Below are 23,424 nucleotides of genomic sequence, written 5' to 3'. Positions count from 1 at the left end.
AAGCCCACGCCGGATAAGCAATACACAGAATAACGCAAGGTACCTGTCATGATGCTTAGGAAGTTCATGATGCTTAGGAAGTTGGAATTCATTGCAGAGATGCGACCGGGCGTAGAGGGCCTGCCTTGCACCGTCCTCCCCTCCTCCATCCTCCCCATCTCCTGCTGGCTGTCCCGCTCTGCCCCAGCGTTCCCGCGCTGTCTGGGAGGTGGGGAGAGGCGGCACTCCCTCCCTGGCTCACCGGGCGGCCAAGGCAGGAGGTCAGGCCTGGGGCGCCGGCTGCAGTTGCGCGCGGCCGCCTCTAGATGGAACTTTCTCACCAACACAAGGTCGGGCGGGCCGCAGCTTCCCGGGCGCTGGGCGGCGAGCGGCTCCTTTCCTTCGCCCCGGGCAGGTGCGGGGTGCCTGGGCAGTAACTTGTGGAGAGTGCCTCTGGACCGTGCCCGTCGAGTCCGGCGGGCTTCCATCGGTTGAGTTTCCCCTCGGGAACCCAGAAGCTGCGTGGCGTGGGTCCCCAGGATTTTCCCGCCCCGTATCTGCAGCTGCTTGAATCAGCTCAATAAGATGCCGGTCACCGTGCCGGCCCGCGCCCCCCTTCTGCGCAGGGCCCGCAGCGGCCCGATCTTCCGTCCATGCTCGGGCTGCGGGGGTTCTGTAGACTGCGCCCCGAGAGACGCGGGCTGGGGGCGGGGAGACGATCGCCCGGTGCCGCGGGGCAGGATAAATGGCCGAGCGGTAGTGCGGCGCGAGCAAACTTTGCCGGGGAAGCGCGCAGCTGAAGGCTTTACTCTGAGCATCCCCAACGTGAAAGCGTGGGGCGGGACACGTGCCGTCTACCGTGTATTCTTCACGGTGACCCTTTTCGTGACCCATTGCTCACGAAGGCGAGCCCCGGGCTCGTGGTCCCGACTACGTGCTCCGGGTGGCCTTCGTGCTGCGCTTCCCGCGCGTGTCCCGGGCTCGTCTGGCAGTCGGAGGCGCTCCTCTCCTTCACAGCCTTACTCCTACTTACAGCCGCCTGCACTTCTTCCTACCCTCCCCGCCCCACCCCCAGTCTTTGGGTCCTCCCTTTTTTTGTCGGGGGCGGGGCGGATGCAGTGATTTTTAAAATCAGAACTATTGACATTTCTGGTCCCCGCATCAATGAGGGCTGATGAAGCGCGGAGGGGAATCCGCCGCCGGTCGAGTGTCCCTCTCCCTGCCCGTACCCGGGGAGAACCGAGACACCGAAATCCGAAATCCAGGGGCTCCCGCCCCTCGGGGTTCCTCCTCCTGCTTCCCGAAGTGACTGGTTGGCGCAAAGCGATTGGCGATCCCGGGCGCGATCCCGGCCGCGGCTCCCCGCACCGCGCCGGGTGAATGGCCGCGGGCGGAGGATCTGGAGGCGCCGGGCGCAGGCCAATCGCGGCCGCCGGTGGGAGTATTTGTTATTCACATGGAAGAGACCTGGCGCCGGCTGGGCCAGCTCAGCCCCCTCAGCCCCGAGACCAGCCACAAGTGCGGCCGCGGTGCTCTCCTAGAGCGGCGGCGGCGGCGTTGGCGGCGCTGACATGGAGCTGCGGGCCCCCCGCGGGCTTCCTCACCGCGCCCTCTGTGGGGAGCAGGGTAAGGCTCGCCGAGCAGCGGAGAGAGGAAAAGAGAAGAGCAAGTGCCGAACCACAGGAAAAAAAGCCCCCACCCCCGAACTCTCCCCAAAGGCTGTGCTTGAGGAAAAAAGAGAATTCCCCCGTTTTGATTCCCCTTTTCGTTTTCTTCCCTAAAACCGTTCAGTGGACAGCCAGGTGCACCGTTCCTTCCCAGATCGCTTTAGTGATTTGCTTTTCCTGGGCACAAGTAGATGGCCTTGCACACCCGGGGTCCGGGAGAGAACTGGTGGGCGGAGGTGACGGGAATGAGAGGCGAGGGAGAGTGGGCACCAGGGGGCGAGGGGCTGGCCGGGCATCGGAGCTTGATTGGGTGTCTGTTGATTTTACGTTGCAAAGAACAAGGCAGCCACCCCTCTTATCTTCCCATGATTACATTCCAGTGAGGAGGTTCAGAAAAGAGGCAGGCTTAGCATGGAACTCCCAGGGCTTGGAGATGTGGTCCCCCAAAAGTTTAGTCGGCGAATGGGAGACTGAAGGGTGACGGGAAGGGGCAGGCGCGCCTAGGGTGCTCGGATGGGGCGTGCGGCGGCAGGATTGTAAAGCGCTCCTTCCGCGGATTGCCTGCCCCGTGTGACCTCCTGGATCTGCCCTGGCGGAATCCGGACTTGCCCCGCCGAGATGACGAGGTACCTCCGTTCCGCGAACTAACGGGAGGGATTTCCGAAGTTAGAGGCTTCCGGGATGAGTTGGGGTAACCCCCGCCTTCCTGAGCGTGGGGCTGGATGAATGCCTAAGCAGGATCTAGGGAAGATGGGGGTCGCGGGGGAAGCCGGGTGGTTTGGGGGTTCTCGAGACCCCACATCCCCACACAGCGTACGTGTGGTATGCCTGAGCTTGCGTTCCCCGAGTTAGTCCGGCGAGGTTGGGGTTTCCGCGCCCCCCTTTTGCGGCTTTCAGGAAAACACTGGAGTTCCGTGTCCTGCTGGGGGTGGGAGGAGGAGTAATGGTCTCGGGGATCTTGAGTTTAAACGACAAAGGCAATGCCCCCGACAGCGCCTCCGAAGCACCTGCGGCTAGCGTGGCCCCAGTTTGGCTGGGACCCGCGCGGGGTGTGGGCGCTCGCGGCGGCCAGGTGCGGCGGGGGCGGAGGCGCTCCCTGCCCTGCAGCGCGCGGAGCCCGGATCCCCGGGCGCGCCGGGGGACTGGGGCGGCGCCGGAATACCCCGGCGGCGCGGGAAAGGCAAGAGGAACCGGGTACTTCTCCTAAGGCCCTGGCTCTACCCGGAGCCGGGGTTCAACAGACGAAGGAACAGAGAAGAAAAAGAAAGATGCGGCAGGGAAGAGGGGAGCGGGGGCGGGGTGAGTGGCTGCGGGCTGAGATAGAGGCAGAGGCGGAGAACCCTCTGAGCCGCGCCGAGAGCGAGCCCAGGGGCTCTGCCAAGCAGCTCGGAGATCCTCTGAGGTTCGTACAGTTGGTGAAAATGTAACAGAGTCCCCCGCCCCCCAAAACCCCGTCTGACACGCTTCCTCGGTGCACCTGAAATGCGGAGGGTTGTGCGAGTCAGCCAACTGCGCAAGACGGCGCCTTCGACGCTTCCCTGAAGAATTGTTTCCCCCGGGGCCGGGGATCAGAGGGTGTCTGCGCGCCCGGGAGGGCAGGGGGGAATATAGACCCACCCGCCAGCTGCAGAAGCCCCAAACCCTCAGTCCCCGGAGCGAGTCCCGCCCGAGGAGGAAATGCCCTATTTGCCATTTGGGGGTGATCCTTTCCCACAGACCTGACGGCGTGGGAGTCTCGCAAACATCCAAGAATACACTACCGTCTCGGCCACGACCGCGATTGAATACAAATCCTGCCAACATCAGAACTGGAAAACAGGGTTGGTGGTGGAGGTATCGATAAGGAAAATCAAAAACGGGAGAAATGCATTCCGATGATAGCTGGTATTTTGCTTGAAAGAAAAAATAAAAAGAGAAAAAAGAGCCACCAGCAGGTAGATCTTGGATGAAGAGTTTATTGCACTTGACTATAATTTCCATTTTCCGTTATGAAATTGTCAGTAATTGCAAATGGCTACAGAAACCACTTTAGTGTACCTTGGTCCCTTGCTTGTGAATAATGTCCTCAAAGATCTCTGTCGGAGACAGAACCAGCTGTGTGGAGTTCATTGCCTGTTTCTTGAAAATATGTGGTTTGATAATTTTGAAAAGCCTTACCCATCGGGGAAGATGAAGTAAGCTTTTAAATGCAATTTTCCCATTTCAAAGTCAACTACAGGTTGTATCATACTTGAGATAATGACAAAGAATTCTTGCTTTTAAATCAGGGATCTGGGGAGAAATAGGTGAGGGGAGGTTCCCCAGGAGAGGATTTATCCAGAATAAAGAAAAAAATGCTGAGAACACAGCTCTGTACTGTTACTTAGGCTCCATTTGTTCTACTTGGTTTGTGCTAGCTAGTTCTGCCCTCCTGCTCCTTTTACAAATTATTACTACTTAATAATGCTAAAAACATCTAAATCTAAAAGGAATAGATAAAAGGAAGAGTTGAGCTCTAATGATTGCAGGAGAAAGTCAGAGGTCTGGAGAGATGTGCTCTTTTCAAAGTTGGCTGAGCAGGTTGAAGCTGCCGCAGGGCTTGTTGAACTGGTATTTATGCAGCAAACAACACGCAGACGTTCACTTTGGCAACATCTGGTGCCAATCATTGTGTAAGAGCATTTCGCTGTCTTCAGGGCATGAGGCACAGAACACTGTATACATGTGCTCGTGGTAGCAATGCTTTTTTCCTTCCAAGTTCCTTTCCCACGGTCTTCCTCCTGTAGTTAGAATACTCAACAGAAAGAGGACTTTGCTTTAGTCCAGGGAATGGGGTTGCCCTGTCTCAGTGTCTTAAAAAGAAATGGTTGCATGGAGTTATCTCTTAGCTGGACCCACAGCAAAGATCTGGCCATATCTCGATGCCTGTCAAATAGGCTGGCTTTTGAAGGTTCAGGAAACTGTTGCTGTTTTCTTGATAGAACCTGATTGGACATGACCAGACTCACTCGTGTAGTTTGCTCAGGGGGGAAGACCACCCCATGTTGTGTGGGAGAAAAGGATATGAACGGAGAGCCAGCTGGATTATGATGTTTCCATCCTAAGGGGGGTCTTCTGTCTGCTAGAAATTTATATTTGAACTATCTTCCTCCCTTCCTTCCTTCCCCCCTCCTTTCCTTCCCCCCTCCTTTCCTTCCTCCCTCCCTCCCTTCCTTCCTTCCTTCCGCCTTCCCTCTCCCTCCCTCCCTCCTTCCTTATTCCTTCCTTCCTTCTTCCCCCTCCCTCCCTTCTTCCTTCCTTCCTTCCTTCCTTCCTTCCCTCAGAGAGTTCTTTGGTTTGATTTTTATTTCTACTTGGTACTTGGACAACTTGTGATGAACTCACCCACTGACTGAGGACCTTGAGCATGATGCATTTTTCTCCCAGGACCTGCCTTCTGAGTGGTGGGCATTGCTGTGGGATGGATTTGAGAGGCTCCTGACTTATGATAACTCCCGGCTTTGGTTTGTTACAGTGCCAGTCTTAACCACTATTAGAGACATTTCTTTGGTAAAGAAATTATGGATCTCCTGGAAATGGTCTTATAAATGCAGCTGTTCCAGTTGGGGGATGACAGTAATGCATCTTCAGGTTTGATACCTGTTGATGAATTTACTCACTCCCTGGGGAGGGCCACAGTAACAGGAAACCAGGTCTTAAGGTTGTGACCTGTAGGACACATCAGCCCTGAGGGAGGGGGCAGATCCAGGTCTGGGGGAGGAGGGAGCAGGTGCGCAGAAGTGGGAAGATGTAGGAGAGGCTGAAGAGGAGTATGTGCAAATTATTGAGCACATACTTTTCCAGGCAAGGGTATCCCTGCAGATAGAAATCTTCTGGCTGTTTACTGGCTAACTTTTCTAGTGGTAATGAGCCGTAGTGGTAGAAGCTCTGCATCTTGTCCTGCATACAACTTAGGAAGGCATCCTATTGTCCTCTTCTCACTACAGAAGAATATCTTGTCACCACTTTCTTCAGAACAGCCCTTTGGGTGCTCCAAGTGTCCATGAACTTCAGCTTTCCAGCCAGATGTTGATTTCCATTGACTTTTCCTCTTGTGTCCTTCCTTCCAGTTTTCCCTTTGACTTCTTGGACGCATGACTTGTTAAGGTCTGACCAGCCCTGTGTATGATGGGAAAGTGTTTTTTTAGGGTCTTCTAAGCACAGTACACCAGTAAAATATTTGAATTGTAGGACTGATGTTTTTTAAAATAAATTTATTTATTTTTTATTTATTTGTTTTTGGCTGAGTTGGGTCTTCGTTGCTGCGCGCTGGCTTTCGCTAGTTGTGGCGAGTGGGGGCTACTCTTCATTGCGGTGCTTGGGCTTCTCATTGCGGTGGCTTCTCTTGTTGTGGAGCATGGGCTCTAGGTGCGCGGGCTTCAGTAGTTGTGGCACGTGGGCTCAGTAGTTGTGGCTCTCGGGCTCTAGAACACAGGCTCAGTAGTTGTGGTGCATGGGCTTAGTCGCTCCACAGCATGTGGGATCTTCCCAGACCAGGGACTGAACCCGTGTCCCCTGCATTGGCAGGCGGATTCTTAACCACTGCACCACTAGGGAAGTCCCAGCGGGACTGATTGTTAAACGATAGTTTCCCTGTACATTCTTACAGCACTTGCCAGTTTATAAAGTACTTTGACATATATCATTTCATCTCGCAACCTTAGGAGGTGGCCAGAAATCATTCCTCGGTTTAGAAACAAAGAAACTGATCCCAGGTTAAGTGACTTGCCCAGTGCCATGGGGTGAGTACTGGTGGGTAATTCTCAGAACCTAGGATGCCACACTCACAGTCCACATCATCAGATCAGGGTCAGCTTGACATTCTTCATGGTCTGCTCCACCCAAGGGGTGTGGGGTAAGGGAAAGAACATATCACAGTCCTGCATTTGAGTTCCGGCCCAAGATTTTAGACACATTCATATAATCTTTGATTTTAGGTTCCTTATATACCAAATGGGGGCTGTGATACCAACCTCACTGGTGTATCTCGTAATGCAAATGAGGTAACGTGCTCCAGGCACGCTGTAGCATTCAGTAAATGTTTGTTTCAGCCCCTTTCCCTCTTCTTATATGATACGTACTATAAAAGTCGCTTCTCATTACTTTAAATGTGGTCTTTTTATGCAATAGCTGTGTTATTGAAAAAAATGGTGCAAATTGAATTCTAAATCTAATTGCATTTTTTTTGCCTCTTTTTTTTAAAAAAAATCTCAGATTGCATTTTAAATGCACAGGGGGATTTAGCTATTTAAAGGAAACCTGTGGTGAATTCTTTTGTAATGCAAATAATCACCTTCTAATTTATCTGTTTAGTAAATTGAGCTTCTCATGTATCAGATTTTCTTAATATGGGGCCTGCTTGTAGAGAAGAGCTTTTACAACCCTCTCTCACTGATGGGGAAAAGCCACTCAGCTTGCGAAACGAAATCAGTTATTGTGTTCAGTTGGCAAAGCCTTGCTCTGGTGTTTTGAGCATAATCTCATATTCCCTTATCATTAAATAATAGAACCTCAGAACAGGAAGCTGGAAGACACCTTAGAGATTATATGGTCCATCTCACTCATTTCACAGATGAGGAAATGGAGGCACACAGAGGTGAAGTGACGTGCTCAGTGTCACCAGCCAGCGACTGTCAGACAAGGATCCAATTCCAGGCCTCTGTTGCCAGGGGAGTCTCTGTCTAGCCCATCCTCATTCTGTCCCCACCAGGATTCCAGGGCTGTGCATACCTGTGGTGGCATAGGAGATGATAAACAAATATGATGCATTTTCTAAAACAACCAAAAAGAGCTGCAAATGTGGGCTGTTTCAAGAAAAACTGCCGGATTTGCAATTTTGTGAATTGATGACGATATTCAGCTTAACCTATTTGTTAAAGAGCTGAATGGAATAGAGCAGAGGGAGGCTGTTTGGCCTTTTTCTGAGAAAACGATTACAGTTCTTAGCTATTGCTATTCCTGTAAGGATTCTACCACACCGTGTCTTAAAAGCACTTGCCAGGTGGCTGGAGGAAGACCTGGTGACAGACCCAGATAGATCCCACATGGCTTGGTGGGTTTGTTCTCACTGGTGTCAGGCTGTCTGGGAAACCGAATTTGAAGCAGAGGGGTTTGGACAAACTACATTTGATATTCTCAACTCGTTGAAACATTCAGAAATCACCCTGCCCTGGAAATGCCCCCAGATTGTCCCCTCCTAATTAGTTATTTTTCTTAAAGAGCTAACGCTCAAAGATATGCACATTTCTGAAAGATTTCAGTGGAGGGGCAGGGCCTTCCCCCTTGCTTGTGCTGTCCCAGTCTCTGCAGAGACTGGGGGCTTTCTCAAAGGGCAGGACCCACCTGGAGGTCCTGAAGACTTCGACCGTGGTGCCATTTACTAGCTGAGGGCTTTGGGCCATACTCAACCTCTTTGAGCCTTTTTTTCTCATTTACAAGACCTAATGATTGGTGTATGAAAATTCGGTGAGATACTCTGTTAGGTGCTTGAGACTTTGGTTCAGAGAAGGTACCTAGAAGGTAAAAAGCAGCAGAATTCAGGGCCCTGGTCCTTGAGGAGCTGTCCATATTCCTGGCCTTTCAGGAAATAGCTAGAGCCTGTGAGGGAGCCACAGACTCATGTCCCAGCTGTGGGGGGGCCTGCTCCCCAGCAGACCCGGGCCACGGAGGTGGGTAATGGAAGTGCTAATGATCTACAAGGTACCCATTTACCGCGTACTTAGGACCAGCTGGGAGGGAATGAATGAACAGGAAGGGCTGCGCACGAGCATTTAATGGTTAAGCCTCCTGGAAGCCTTCCGCCTGAGGGCTCAGATATAGTGGAAGGTGTCTTCTCCCCTCAGAGGTCGCTTTCAGGAGTGTGGACCTCACGCCTCCTTGAAGAAGTCCATCAACTCAGGTGAGGTTTCTATCAAAGCCCAGAGGAAGGTCCGTTTGAGAGAAAAACTGATTTTAAATCAAGCACAGAACACGAAGTAGAGCTGTCTGGCTCGATAGCACAAAAAGGTCATTTTGTTAAAATTCATTGACGCCCACTAGGCTGAGTTCAGATTAACGCTCACAAGAATTGCCCCAGAGCGAGATTAGGCCCTGCAAGATTATGCGATGCCACCAGATTTATGTAGTTTTCTACAAACTTTCAAATATACGTTTCCTTAGAATTTTGAAGGGAAACTAAGCCTTCTGGTCATCAAGAGTCTGATTTTTATGACAATGTATCCGATCTTGAAATAACTGCTCTATTTCGACGTTTTGTAAGTAGCTCTGATTTTACTTTCAAAGTGACAAAAATTTTCAGTAACAATCTCACCAACTGGGCAAATATGGAAAAAGTTGCTGTGCTTTAGTGGAAAATGAGTTGCAGACTAGATTAGCAACGATCGCTCCTGTTCACCGAGCACTTACCCTGTGCCAGCTACCGCGCTTTCCTCCGTGTGTGCCTTGTGGCAGGTTCTGGCACCCCTTTACAGACAAGAAAACCGAGCTTCAGAGCGGTTATGTGCCTTTAATTCTGTGTTGCAAAGGAGGAGATTTAAGCAAAAATCCAAGTAAACTGCCCAGTAAATCCCAACCAAAATGGCACCTCTTGTTTTCCATTTAAGTGCATTCATCCACTAAACAAAACTAACTCCTGTCTCTCTGTTATTTACTCCCCAATCTTTCCCTAACTTGAAGCTCTAAACAGACCTATGAGATGCTAAAGAGACTAAAAATTATTGCAGACATGAATACCTTTAAAAGAAATTCAATTTTACTACCTCCATGGCTGTACAACAAGTGGAACTAGGTTAATGCCGCCTGAGTAGCACAGGTAAGGATGATTTGTAATTAGCAGATAGACTGAGTTTATGGTCGTCTATAATTGAAAACCGTTTATTCTCTGAAGTGTTTTAAGTACTTGGGAGGTGGCTTGAAGAACGGCATGTCCCCTTCCTTTTCCCCTTCATCATTTCTCCTTCGAGTATCCATTCATTCTGTGCTCTGCCAGAAGGGATACGCTCAGGGTCAGCCCAGCCCTGTGGACTTGGTCACAAGCCCTGAATTAGTCATCAGAGTTAATGAGATTTTACTGTCTTCTAACTGGTCCTCCTCGTGAAACTGTAAAGCACAATCCTCCTTCTCGTAATGGGTGGTTGGTGTAATCCATGGTCCATCACTTAAATGGTTTCATACAGAAAGTCAAGTTAACTTTGTGTTTCCTTTTGTGGAATGCCTGAGGTCAGACTGTTGCCAAATCACAGATTTTCTGAGGGAGAAGCAGCTGCTAAGAGAATCACGTGTGACGGAATATTAGTCAAGTCGTGAGAAAAATCAGAAAAGGATGAAGTATTTCGAGGCCGAATACGGGAAATCCAGGGCTTAGCATGTGCCAGGAGGCAGGAAATGCTTGTCACAGGCAGATGAGAACTGTCCCAGCAGACTGGGCCATGGACTGTATTTCTGAGTTTGCTCCAGGTGTATACAACAAGCCCCCTTTCCTCATCTAAAAGTGAAAAAAGTGCAGCTTTCTCTGAAGGCTTTTGGATATATGTTCACCTGGCCTCTAGAGAGGCACCATCCTTTCCTTTGGGTTGGGGAGGAACGAAAATTTTATGAACTGGAAATTGAACACATGAGTGGAAAGCACAACCAGATGCTGGTTGGCTAAGGTAGAGGAGAGTTGTCCAAAGTTCAGGTTTCAAACCCATACGTATAAATAGGTGAGCAATGAACATTAGATTAACTCTCCTACCAAAATATGTTGGTGCTGTTTATTCTCTTAACTGCATGTGCGTTTCAAACATCAGATTCCCTTATGTGAAGTCAGTTCTTGTTTTCAGTTACACCTCCACAGAAGTCCTTGTAAAGAATCTCATGGCATTCTTTAACAGTGAAGGTCCTAGAATAAAATTTTCCTATAGATTTGCTTGTAGATGTTTTCACTCTAGGTTATTTCTAGTCTTGATGAAATAACTGTTTTCCCCACTGAGTCTGACAAAATTAAGAAGCTCTTCAGTAGACCTCTAGCTCTGATTTTCTCTAGTGATTCTAGGATCAAGAAACGTTTGCTTCAGAGCTGTAACCGTACCCATTGCTTCCACTCTGACAAATTAATAGGAAACTCTGACAATGGTAATAGGAGTATTTTCACACATAACCTACCCTATGTGTTTAATTTTCAAGTCATTTTTTTGTTATCAGAGAACAATAAGATAATGTACACAAAATAGCCGACATTCTATGTTTAATCTTTTCACAAGCTCTAAAACTTATACATTTTGGGCTCCTTGGGTAAATTCCTTTCTCTTTTTTTTTTTTTGTGATTGAATAATCACTTTTTCCCATCGGGAAATCTGAGGCACCAAAAATGTCATTAACAAATGACTGGCTTGTTGAATACATCACAGAAAATAGCCTTTCATTCTGATTTTGTGGACGAAATTTAAATGCTAAATTCAGACAGCTGTAAAAAGTAAAAACGGATTTGAAAAGAACTCATGCCATCAATCTCAGGATTTTTACCTTCACAGAAATTGGATTTATTGAAATGAAATGGTACATAAAAATGCTTTCTGATTTGGGAGAATCAACCTAGTTTCTGATACGTTTCTGTTTCCCTTGCTCCACAAGTGTCATCAATCTCTCTGTTTAGATGCTGTGCAGCCAGGTGTTCAGAATCATAAGGGGACAAAAAGAATTAGTTTCTTACTGAATAGGGAAAATTAACCAATAAAAAAGAGGTCGGTGCAAACAGGGCTTCAAATACGAAAAACGTAGACCCTTTGAACTGAACCCTTTCTTTTTTTGCTTCTGGCCTCCCAGGAATAATTCTGCTACACGGCTGACTTCAAGGATGTGAATTGGTGACCTCATCCCAACATCAGAACCTCAGCTGTTGCTCTAATTTTTGCATCATTCCAGGCAAGTTGACTTTATATGGAAATAAAATTGAACCTTGGGGTCTGATGGAAATTCACTGTGACATTCAAATCAAGAACACCTGCTGAAACCCACAGAGCCTTTTCCCCATGGGCCCTGATGGTAGCCTCCAGAAGGTACAGCCTCAGGTGGTTCCGCTTCTTCTGTGGCAAGAATAAACTTTGGGTCTTGGATTGCAACACCACCCGTGGAGAAAATGGTATTCGAGGGAAAGCGATCAGCCTCTTGTCCTTGTTTTTTCCTCTTGACTGCCAAGTTCTACTGGATCCTCACGTTGATGCAAAGAACTCACAGCCAAGAGTATGCCCATTCCATACGAGTGGACGGGGACATCATTTTGGGAGGTCTCTTTCCTGTCCACGCAAAGGGAGAGAGAGGGGTGCCTTGTGGGGAGCTGAAGAAGGAAAAAGGGATCCACAGATTGGAGGCCATGCTTTATGCAATTGACCAGATTAATAAGGACCCTGATCTCCTCTCCAATATCACTCTGGGTGTCCGGATCCTCGACACCTGCTCCAGGGACACCTACGCTTTGGAGCAGTCACTAACGTTCGTGCAGGCTTTGATAGAGAAAGATGCTTCTGACGTGAAGTGTGCTAATGGAGATCCACCCATTTTCACCAAGCCCGACAAGATTTCTGGCGTCATAGGTGCTGCTGCGAGCTCCGTGTCCATCATGGTGGCTAACATTTTAAGACTTTTTAAGGTAGGTAAAGGCACTAGGCAATTCTGACCATTGTGGAAAGACAATAAATTGTCCTGACTCCAACTGCAGGTTTAAGAGGAAAGCAAATGTGGTGAAGATGCTCGTAGACCCTCTCAGGGCCACAGTTTCCTCACAGAGAGGGGTTTGTGTCTAGGTTTCTACAAGTGTTGATTTAGTTCCGTTTTTAAAAAGAATGAATTGGATTAATTGTGATCTTTTTTTTCTGAACAAACAGAAAGGTGATAATTTCTATGACATGTCGGGTCCTCAGTATCTTGGGATATGCTGTTTATTGAGGCTTATTTTAAAGCAAAGCAAGTGTTTTTCGAGGGTCTGATGAACTCTTAGCTCATTTATCAGATCAAACATTTCTATGGTATTTGAGATTTAAGATAATTTACTTGGTGAAATTTCTTTAACGTGGGATGCTGTGTTATGACAAAAGTTCCTGTGTGGAGAAATAGTATTTATTACTAATGGGTAGATGGGAGTGACACTCTGGGCTAGAAGATGGCCATAAAGTTGTCAGGTTTGTTATAGCTACAGTAGAGCAGAACCTCATTAATTCAGACTGCTCTGATGCAGACTTAGAATAATTATATGTAATTCTTGTTGAATTAAAAGTTCAGATTTAGCAGGATAATTCGAGACTTTTTGGTTTAGGTTGGATGATCTATTATCTATAGATTACATTTTGAATAAAATTGGCAAAATAAAACAACACATGGAACAATATTTTGAAAGCATAAAGTCCCATAAACATAAAGTTATTCATCTTTCATTAACGTTCTCATTTTATTTATTAACATCCGTTATGTAGTCCTTTGTAATAGACATAATTTTAAAAATTGAAAATACTTTTCACTCTGATTTTTTACTCAGTGGGACGTGACTTTTCCAGCTTACTCTGAATTAATGAGTCTTCGTTTAATATTGTGAGAAGCTGTTTCTGTGCATATTAGATTTAAAAATATTAAAAGAATATGGAGACGTTGGACAGATGACAGATATAGCGACAACAATGAACAAAGCGATGGAAAACTGACTTCAGAAAATAGAAGGGTTCGAATCAAAAGCTTTCCGCTTTGGAAGCTGTCTTGGGGGACCATCTACTCCGGTTCATGTCTGTAACATCCCCCCAGCTTCTGTATGAATTCCCTAAGTTTGGAGGAGAGCATGGTGAGAGGCCCCTTAGTGACTATTTTCAGGTGGATGAAATTTTCTCAGGTGAGGAGGCTGCCGAGCAGAAGCTCTCTGTGTCTAAGGAGCGCTGAGGAGTCACACACAGGCGTCAGGGAACGCCTGAGATATCCGAGCCAGACGTTAGGAAGAGCCCCTTGGCAAGGAGGAGGACACAAGATTAAAATAGGCAGCCAAGGGTGCTCTAATTGTCCATCTCTGGAAACATTCAAGGGAAACTGGAAAGTTGTTAGTGATTTCTCTTGGGCTAATTGACCCCTTGCCTGGAGGCAAGATTCACAACCAGGAGCTCCAGGTTTACCCCAGCATCCTGGGATCTTGGATTTCTCCCAGCATCCTGATTCTGAGCCGCATGGCATTTTCGGCTCTGGGGTGATGTCCAGCTCCAGCCAGTTTCCCAGTTCTCTTCTCCTCTCTGACTTGATCTCCCTCCCCCGATGCTCCAAAGCATCTCTTTTCTGTTCTTAACTCATCAACACCCACTTTTAGGGAAGGGGAAACTTTCGTGAGGATCATCTCCCTCCTGTTACTCTCCCCTTATAAACTAATTCTGGTTCCCATCAATCCCATCGTAATTCCCGTGAATCCTGTCTCTTTCCTGGAGTCTGGTGCCAAAAGTGGGCAAGGATTTGAGGAGTGGGATGGAGGCGATAATTGCTCAGTTGAGGTTTTCAAAACTTGTTTACATTAATTTTGCTGCAGAATCAGCTTATCTGTAAAATGGGGATGTTAACACTGTGTTAGGTTGTTGGATGATTTAATGAGATAATGCAGGTGAAGGATTCCACCAGGACCTGACCGTGTCCTTCGTCTGCTTGGGCTGCCAAAGGGGACATCGGGCCAACTGAAGGGTAGGTTTTGTTTTTATGCATTCTAGACCTGGCTTCTCTTTGCTTTGTTCTTCTCTCACTGACTGGCCAATTCTTGGGTAACTCTGGAGGGACCTTATTGATCACGTGGGAGAATTACAACACCATTGACTCTGGGCAGAGTCCAGTGCTATAGGTCAATTCTCGAGACTGTGGTCTGCACATGAAGGGGCTGCCACCCTTTACCAAAGCACAGGGACTGGGTGACTTTTAGCCAGGGGGAGATGTTGATTACGGTAGATGTCATGACTAAGACCGGTATGCTGGCCCGGAATGAGCATTGAATATATGGACGCAGATACATTTATTAACCAAATAAGCGGGGCTTGAAAAATCTGTCTTTTACAAGTAAGTGAGAAGATGTAGGTGGTCAGCCCATCTTCCAGCTGAACCTGGAACCACGTGACTGTGAATTGATAATTACAACTTAATTGTTCTCGTGCTACTTTAGTTTACTTTGACGATTCATATGAGACCTCCAGCCAGCACTCCACACTGATATTAATTATGAAATGGTGATGGTCACTCCTGGAATAGAAAATGTTTCACTTTATGTGTGAATATATATTCTGTTTAAACACATATGCTAGGACTGACGTGACATATTAGAATAGTTATCAAAGGAGTGATTAGCAGATTAATGCTTTGGGGATTCGCTTACAGTTCCATTTTGAAAGATAATAATTTGATTAAACAAATGCTATGACCCGAATAAAATGAAACATTTAGGACAGTTTTATGGCGCTTGGGCCCCTCCAGGACGGCATATGACCCATAGTATCTAAAACGATGCCTGGATATCAGTATAGTGCCACTTATTCCTGGATTAATGGAGTCACAGAAGGTCGAGCATCTTGGTTTGGAAAAACACAATTAACCTTGACCATGAGGGATGTAAACAGGTCTTGATTAATGAATTACTTATTGTCCTGCTCAACAACAAGCATTAATTGGGGTTTTTAGAATGTAGCTGGAATCTGTTTAAAATTGTATAGAAAACATTTGGGCTGAAATCAGAAGTAATCTCCAAAGGTCCCAGTTCTCTTTTTCTGGACAGTCCCGGTAAAGCCATGTGTTATCTGCCTGGGCTACATTGTGAAGGAGACAAAGTCCCCCAGGCATGCCCATCTTCCTCTTCCTTCAGTCTGGCCCTCCTGTGGCAGCCTCTCCTGGCCTCGTATCCCTCTCCATTCTCCTAATCGAAGCCTTGTTTCAGGAGAGGAGCTATGCATGTGTTATCAGTTATCTGCATACAACATGTCTGTGTTTAAGTCAGAGGAGGATTCTGTTTTCCGTGGGATCGCTAATTGCGGTGCAATGAAATGATTTGTCTTTGTCAAGGGGATTCAGGTATTGGGGGGAGGTTCATTTAGCTCCCCAGAACCTGCACCTTGTCCCGGTGAGGGGCAGCTCCTCTGCTGTGGTGTATAGCTGGTCCTGCTTTTCTCTAGAGGGAAGGAATGTTGCCCTGTCTTTGTTTCTCTTCCTATCAAAGCTCAGGGGCAAATGGTAAAATCAGCCCTTTAACTTCAGCGGAGAATTGGGCAGGGGGTGGAGCCAGACTTCATTGGGGGGTGGGTGTGGGGCGGAAGCTGGCCTGTGGCCTCGCCCCTTGGGGCACTGAATGCCACACTAAACAAGTGATTGTCAACCCTGAGTGTGGGCGGGGCTTACACCCTCTCTCCTCATGCCCTGGGGGCGGGTGTGTAGGCTATCAAAACTACCTCAGAGGCTTTTCATGTGACGACACAGTGAGTGAGTGTGTGTCTCCCAACCCCCTCCCTAGAACCATTTTTACTGATTGAAGTGTCTCATTTGTCAGGTGTGTTGGGAGTGAAAACAAGTTTTGAGTCACAGAAAAGACTTCAATGATCTGAACTTTTCAGAAGCACTACACGCAGCCTTGACACACACGTACACACACACACGTACACACACACACGTACACACACACGTGTCATATATGGGTTAACATGGCGGCAGAGTGGTCACCTAGGTGACTGTTTAATCCCTATACCAAGTTAATGGTTTTGGATAACAGTAGGATCCATTAGGATAATGTGACCCATAACTGCAGAGTAGCGAACCCAGAACTGCTCCAACCTACATGAGGGTTAATATGCCATTTCAGTGGCGCCCGTGTTGCAGAGAGACCAAAGAAAAGAGGGGTCCAGCTCTCAGATGGAGACTGCTTAGTTTGAAAAGAATTAAAAAAGAATGAGAGGGCCTTTTGGAAATGTTGACTGGGAAGCCCATAATTTAAATTTGTTTTATAAAGCAGTTTCGAGGAATTTGCATATGTTTTATAAAGAGCTCGGATTTTTTCCTCTTTCTAGAACATTTCCACCCCTCTCTTTTAAATTAGAGCAAATCTGTTCCTCAAAACACTAATCATATGTCTTACTTTGAGCAAAGATTGAACATTATAAGTTAAAAATAGCACATTGATAGTAGGAGGTAACACATATTGATGTCCACATAGATGCATTGGGGTTAGAAAAGGACAGTGTCATATATAATTTCTCTTTCTCATGTTTTTCTGGTGAACTTTACCTAGAGAATTAATTTTCAGCTCTTGAAGGATGGGGGTTAGATAGTCTGTAGTGTATACTTCCCAAAGCAATCAAATAGAAATCCACGTGTGGATTATTCTATAATTATCTAGAATTACTTCTAGATAATTTCTCACCATGTGGAAGTGTCCTGGTTATAAGTGGCTAAAACTGACCTTCATGTTAAGTAAATGAAGTACAATGAAGCATCCCGTTACCCTGGATGTGCTCGCCTATCCTGCTATATTTACAAAGATAGATTTTCTTCCAAGAGACTCTACTAGTTGCAGTAACCACTCCCATAAAGCCAAGCATTTTGCGAGTTACTTATTGCATACAATGGGCTTTCTTAACTGTAAACTCTGAACAGGTATATCTGCCATATTCAGGCTCATCTAGTTAGAAGGGCAGAAAAATGAGCCCAATCGATAAACTCAGCAAGAGGTAACATTTCGTGTTTAATCTTATTTGATGGCAAACAGATAAGGGAAAATTGAAAGATAGATTCCTTTAGTCAATGCTTTGCTCCTGTAGCAAGCTCTAATTTAATTTTGTAAAGAGCCTATTCACCTCGGATGAGAGACGATGGATGTTCTCTCTTAGTGGCCTTACGTTGGGGTAGAGGGGGAAAAGGGCATGGTCCATGGTCACGGCCCATGGTCACTGACACAACCCGAAGCCACAGAGACACGTAAATATGCAGACGTGGTCGTGCCACTCCTCTTCTTAAAGTTCTAGTGGCCGCTATTTCTCCCAAGATAAAGGTCTACCTCCACTTCGGGAAGTCTTTTCTTACTTCTCTCCACTACATTAAGTTTCTTTGTTACATGTAACAAAGCTCCACGAGGGCAGGATGATATCCATGATAACCATGAGGGCATATATATCTTGTTTGTTGCTGTTATTTCCAGCACCTAGTATGGGCCTATCTGGGAACCTAATAAATGTTTGCTGAATAAATGAATGAATGAACCATATCTCTCTACCCCTTCCACTTCCTCCACCTCCCTCACCCCAATCCCCGATATTGGAAATAGTAGGTGTTGGGTAGATAGAACAGAAATGGGATTTTGTATATTTTACTTTTGTACTCATTGACAAAAAGGAACAGAAGGAAGGAGAAGGGGAGAAAGGACAGGTGGTATATTTTGGGAGTTCCTATATTTTCATGTGCTGCCTCATTTTCCTACCAATTCACATTTCCTCTAAACAGATTTTTAAAATTAAAAATTAAATAAGTAAAAGACACGAGCACATTCTCATTTTGAAAAGTCTAAGCAACGAATAAGTAAATAGCGTAAAATGGAAAGAGACCACATCCAAACACATATCTCTTTGTGAAGTCACATACACACACAGAATTTTATTAATAGATATGTCTTATGGCTTTCTTTTTCATATAACAATATGCCTGGGAGAGATTTCCATGTTGGCTAATATAGATTCACCTCAGTAATTCTCAACCCTAGCTGCCTGTTAGCATCACCTGGATAGGTTTTAAAAAAGCCCAAACCCTACCCAAGACCAATGAAACTGGGGTGGAGCCCTGGCATTGGTATATTTTAAATGATCATTAGATGATTCTGTTATTTGTCCAGGGCTGAGAACTGTAAAACTTTAGCTGCTTGGTTTTTCATTATATGAAGAGAGCATCATTTATTTAATAAATCCCTTACTGATAGGTTACTTGACTTTGATTTCTTAAGGTCATTTATCATTTGAAAAAAAAGTGAAAACAATGCTAGAGGCATTCCAGGCACTATTAGCTCTCGAGTGAATTTTGGTCTCATAGAGCCCCTTCTTGGACCAACAAAGGGGCTGAATTAATGAATTACCAAAAACACCTTGCCATAAGGCAGACTCACATGATACAGGCCCACCTCACAGGTGGTGGCTTTTACGACATGCAGTAACTTAGAACCAGTGTAGTGGTCATGTGCTCAGACCATTAAAGGAGCAGCGTGACTTGTTGGGTGGAGCAGATTTTAAACTCGGTGAACTTAAGTATTTCTTACTTTCCCTTTTCCTAGCCTCGAAAGATCTGACATCCTACAGTGAATACTGAAGACCTCTTAAGACGTTACGTAGTGATTAATGCCTATCTTTTGAGTGTTTTAAATAATAAGTTTGTTTTAACTAGCGGCTATGAGTGAGGAGAGGGAAGAGGGGAGAGGCAATAAAGGGGGAGGGGAAAAAAGGGTTATTATGGGATTATATGAAATCATGTGTGTGAAACTTCTGAAAGTCGTAAAGCACTATAGAATTTAAAGAATCTTTGATCCAATTTAAATAAATAAATAATAACGAGGTTGTTTTGAAAGTAGTGAGGAGTCTTTCTAAGAGAATGGCTTGTGACAGTGCTATACACTTTTTTTTTTTTTTGCGTTTCGCGGGCGTCTCACTATTGTGGCCTCTCCCATTGCGGAGCATAGGCTCCGGACGCGCAGGCTCCAGACGCGCAGGCTCAGCGGCCGTGGCTCACGGGCCCAGCCGCTCCACGGCACGTGGGCTCTTCCCGGACCGGGGCACGAACCCGTGTCCCCTGCATCGGCAGGCGGACTCTCAACCACTGTGCCATCAGAGAAGCCCAAGACTTGATTTTTTTTAATGAGAAGTTTTAGCTTACAGCACAATTGAAGATGGCAGTGGTTTTATTTGGTTTCAGGACTGGTTTCTTCCCAGACTCTTCAGAAGATAACTTTTTACAACCAACAGCTGTACTTTCTGTGGGAAGACTTAGCATCCGAGGGCTGCCCCTGGCTCCTGCCCGGTAGCTGTCAAACTCTAGCATGCATCCAAATCACCCAGAGGCTTTGTGAAGCATGGAAGCTGAGTCCCCACCCCACCCCCGCCGGCAGAGCTTCTGAGTCGGTAAGTCTGGGTTGGGGTCTGAGACCTGGCATTGCTAACGGTAACCAGGTGATGCTGATGCTGCTGTTTCTCAGACCACACTTTGAGAAACTCTGCTCCGTGCAAACCGTCCGCTGGCTGACTTAGCAAGTCAAAGTGCACAAGACAAAAATGAGGTTGAACAATGTTCTGTCTGGCAGCGGCCTTTTTTCTTTTGATTCATGCCTGGTTGAATTTCTATTCTTATTGGTCATAATCACAGCAGCTGCTGTATGGATCTATTTTTAATTGTGTGCTCTTTTGGAAGTTGTGTTCCTTAGTAAATAATGTGTGGCTCAGGAGTGATGATCAGCGAATGGTCACTTGAACAGGGTTCCTAAAGCAGGGTCACTCAGAGGATCACTTTTCCTCATTTTTATTACCTGTGACAGTGGAGCAGACCGATTTAAGAAACCTGGACTGTAAGATACACATTGACAGGGGATTGAGAAGAGTAAGTGACGAAAGAGGCTGCGATTTGTCTCAGCTACCAGCAATCTGTCTTCAGAAACCAGGACAGCTACCTCCTGATTTCCATTATGCAATGAGATTGCAAATAACATTCCACAGCAGTCTTAATCAATAGAGGGTCACAAGAGGCCCTTTACCCACAGAGGGGGAAAAGGGCCTATTTACCCATTTAATTGGTAAAACACATTCTCTGGCAAAAGACAGAGACATCTCTTTCAGCTGTGATAGGGACTTTCCCTATCTCTAAGCACCGTTAATAACATAAAAATATACATGTAATCTTTATGTATTTTAAATACATAATGAGCACCAGGCTGGTGGGGTGGGAAGGGGTCCAGGTATAGCATTGTCCAAAGCCACCTTTATCTGTTTCCAGAACGAGGCCAATCTCTGCTGCTTTATTTCATTTGGCCCAGCAAGCTGATAGACATGTGTTTTCAATGTTGGCCATTTGTCTCCTTCCAAGACTCTCCCAGGCTCCCTCTGTGCTTGGGGAGGCTGGGTTCCTTGGTACAGTATAGCCCCAGATCTACTGGTTAGGCCCACCTTCGAAGTCACGAAGTGCCACCCTGGGCTCCCTTGGGATGTGAGGATGGTGATGTATTCTTGCTCCAGCTCACCCTTGCTTCCCTTTACATGAATCGAGAGTGAATTCTAACTTTTATTAGTGTTTGTGCTATTTCTTACATTTTAACTTTAAGTATTTAACATTGTGACAATTCTATGTAGTAGAGTTCTCAAAGTGATCTGTCATCTCAGCTCTGAGACTGTTTGCATTTATATTGTTTAGAGAACAAATGGCATATCATTCCTATGGAGATTTGTTGTAGAGATATTTGTGTCCTATAGATATTTATCCTCAGGAGCTGTCTTTTCAAATTATAGATTATTGTAATACTTATCTAGTGGTGCTTGATACTCTTTGGAGTAAAACAGATTAATGTGAATTATATGAAATAGGTCAGGCTTTGTAGTCAGACTTCCTGGGTTCAAATTCTGATGTAACACTTATTAGTTATATTACCTTAAGTACACTAGTTAATCTCTCTAAATCTTAGCTTTCTTTTCTGTGTGTGTTTAAATTAAAAAAATTTTTATTGGAGTATAGTTGATTTACAATGTTGTGTTAGTTTCAGGTGTACAGCAAAGTGATGTAAACGTTAGCTTTCTTACATCTGAAGAGTAATGATAGTACCTCCTTCATAGGGTTTTAAAAGACGATAAGGTAAAGTGCATGAAGTCCTAAGTAGGATCCCTGATACATAGTTACGATGATGAGAGCGAGGAGGGAGACGTTGACGTCCACGTTAGTAGGATATTCATCTTGAGTTAGACCTCTACTTCAATACTCAAGCGTCTGTACTGATTTGCCTTATTTTGTGAACAATGGCAGGTTAGCATTAAAGGTGCTGTCACTGACCAAGAAACAATGCAATCAATAGGTCCAAATAGGCTCTGGCATGGAGCTAAGCTGTCTCGTTTGCCTGAAGGCCAAACGTGAGACTGGGACCTCACCAACCTCATGCTCCAACCAGTTGAGCTAAGAAAGCAGTGGGCTTCTGTTCTTTCCAAATCCATGTCTTAGGTGGTAAGAGTCAGTTTTGTTTAATGAACAGACAGCCAAGGGAAAGATTGGATGACCCAAAGACAAGCTGTGCTAAATTTTAAGGTTATATCAGCACCCAAAGGTGCCACTGGGGTTCAGTTGTGGAAAACAATGAAAACAACAACAAATTCTGGCTCCTTTGGACTCTTTCCCAGTACCCCTGGTTTGATGGTATAAGAGGTGGAGCCGTGGTTGTGGATGAGCGGCTGTCTAACCCTCAAGGCTGCAGGCAGTGTTTATGTCTGTCTTTTGGGTTGGGATTCCCTTTCTTTTTTTTTCACACACACACACACACACACACACACACACTGTATTTTACTTTTACAAGAGATAAATAAACTGACAGCAAGCATTGTAAATGGATGACCACAACAAAAGCAACAGTGATTGCGATGACCAAACACGAAACACACTCACGCTGTGTCATAATATTGACATTCAGTCCAGGAATCTCCCACTGTAACAGCTCCTTTACTTTGCAGTGAAAATTGATTTGTATATTTTTTGCCTCTGAATCCTTGTGGGATTTTTTTTTTTTATTCAGACAGAAAGTCACAAAAATAATCATCCTTATCAGTTCACTCAGTCCCATGTAATTAATTTTTTTTTTTATCTTGATCTTTTGTTAGTGAAATTCCCTTTCTTCGCCATGTTGGTACAATGATCCAACATAGATGGAAACATAGGCCCACTGTGGGCAAAGAACACTATCCTTTTATTGAGGGAATACTTTTATGGACTACATAATACTTACACCCATTACCTTCTGATACAGATGTCAGAAATGGAAGCACTAAAAAGATTCAGAAGTACTTTCTCTAGAAGTCACATTCATTTTTGGACAACCAGAAAAATAGTGGGACTAAACATATAAAACTTTGACTAACACTAGGACCTCTCATGTTCCACCTGTTGAAAATATAAATAATTCAGTCAAACATATCAATTATGGCCTGGTACATTTTCATTTTAATCAAACATGGATAGTTTACTGAAATGTGAAAAGACTCCTCAGGGAAAGAGAAGTGGTATTTATTTTCTTTTAATTTTATTTATTTTTTTATTCAAACAAAGTCACCAAAATTATAATCATCCTCATCAGTTCACTCAGTCCCATGTAATTAATTTTTTTTCATCTTGATCTTTTGTTAGCACTTTTATGAGTTTATCAGTTTTCCATTAGAGTTCTGAAAACGCTTATTCATTCAGTTCAGCAGTACAGTCAGTTACCAGAAACCTGTACTTGTCAGAGTCTTCCATGAATTCCTTGAAGATGAAACCCTTTTATAGGAACATATTTGCAAAAGCATCAGAGTACACCCAGAACTGTCCGTAAACGACAAAAGACTTAAAAATGACCACGGAGAAGTGGTATTTTTGCAATGCAGAATTCTGCCGTCTTTGCAGGAAGGACAGAATCCTATCACAGTGTTACTTGCTGAATAGTTCTTGGTATTGTTCTTTAAACTCAGTAAGTGTGAAAGCTCTTTTTTTCCCACCAAGACAAGCAGAATACGGTGAAGAAATACCAATATATTACCCACTTATT

At 45.5% G+C, this 23,424-nt stretch overlaps 1 protein-coding gene across 1 annotated transcript in view; it reads left to right on the top strand.

Annotated features, from left to right (window-relative positions):
- The first annotated feature begins 11,778 nt into the window (after window positions 1–11,778).
- The window catches only part of GRM8 (glutamate metabotropic receptor 8), a 751,547-nt gene continuing 739,901 nt past the window's right edge, over window positions 11,779–23,424 (top strand). The window contains exon 1 of the mRNA XM_065884462.1: window positions 11,779–12,288. Coding sequence (XP_065740534.1) covers window positions 11,779–12,288 — 510 coding nt within the window. The remainder of the gene's footprint in view (window positions 12,289–23,424) is intronic.

Source organism: Phocoena phocoena, chromosome 9 (genome assembly GCF_963924675.1).
Source record: "Phocoena phocoena chromosome 9, mPhoPho1.1, whole genome shotgun sequence".
NCBI classification, from domain to species: domain Eukaryota; kingdom Metazoa; phylum Chordata; class Mammalia; order Artiodactyla; family Phocoenidae; genus Phocoena; species Phocoena phocoena.
This window is presented reverse-complemented; position numbering and strand designations above follow the sequence as displayed.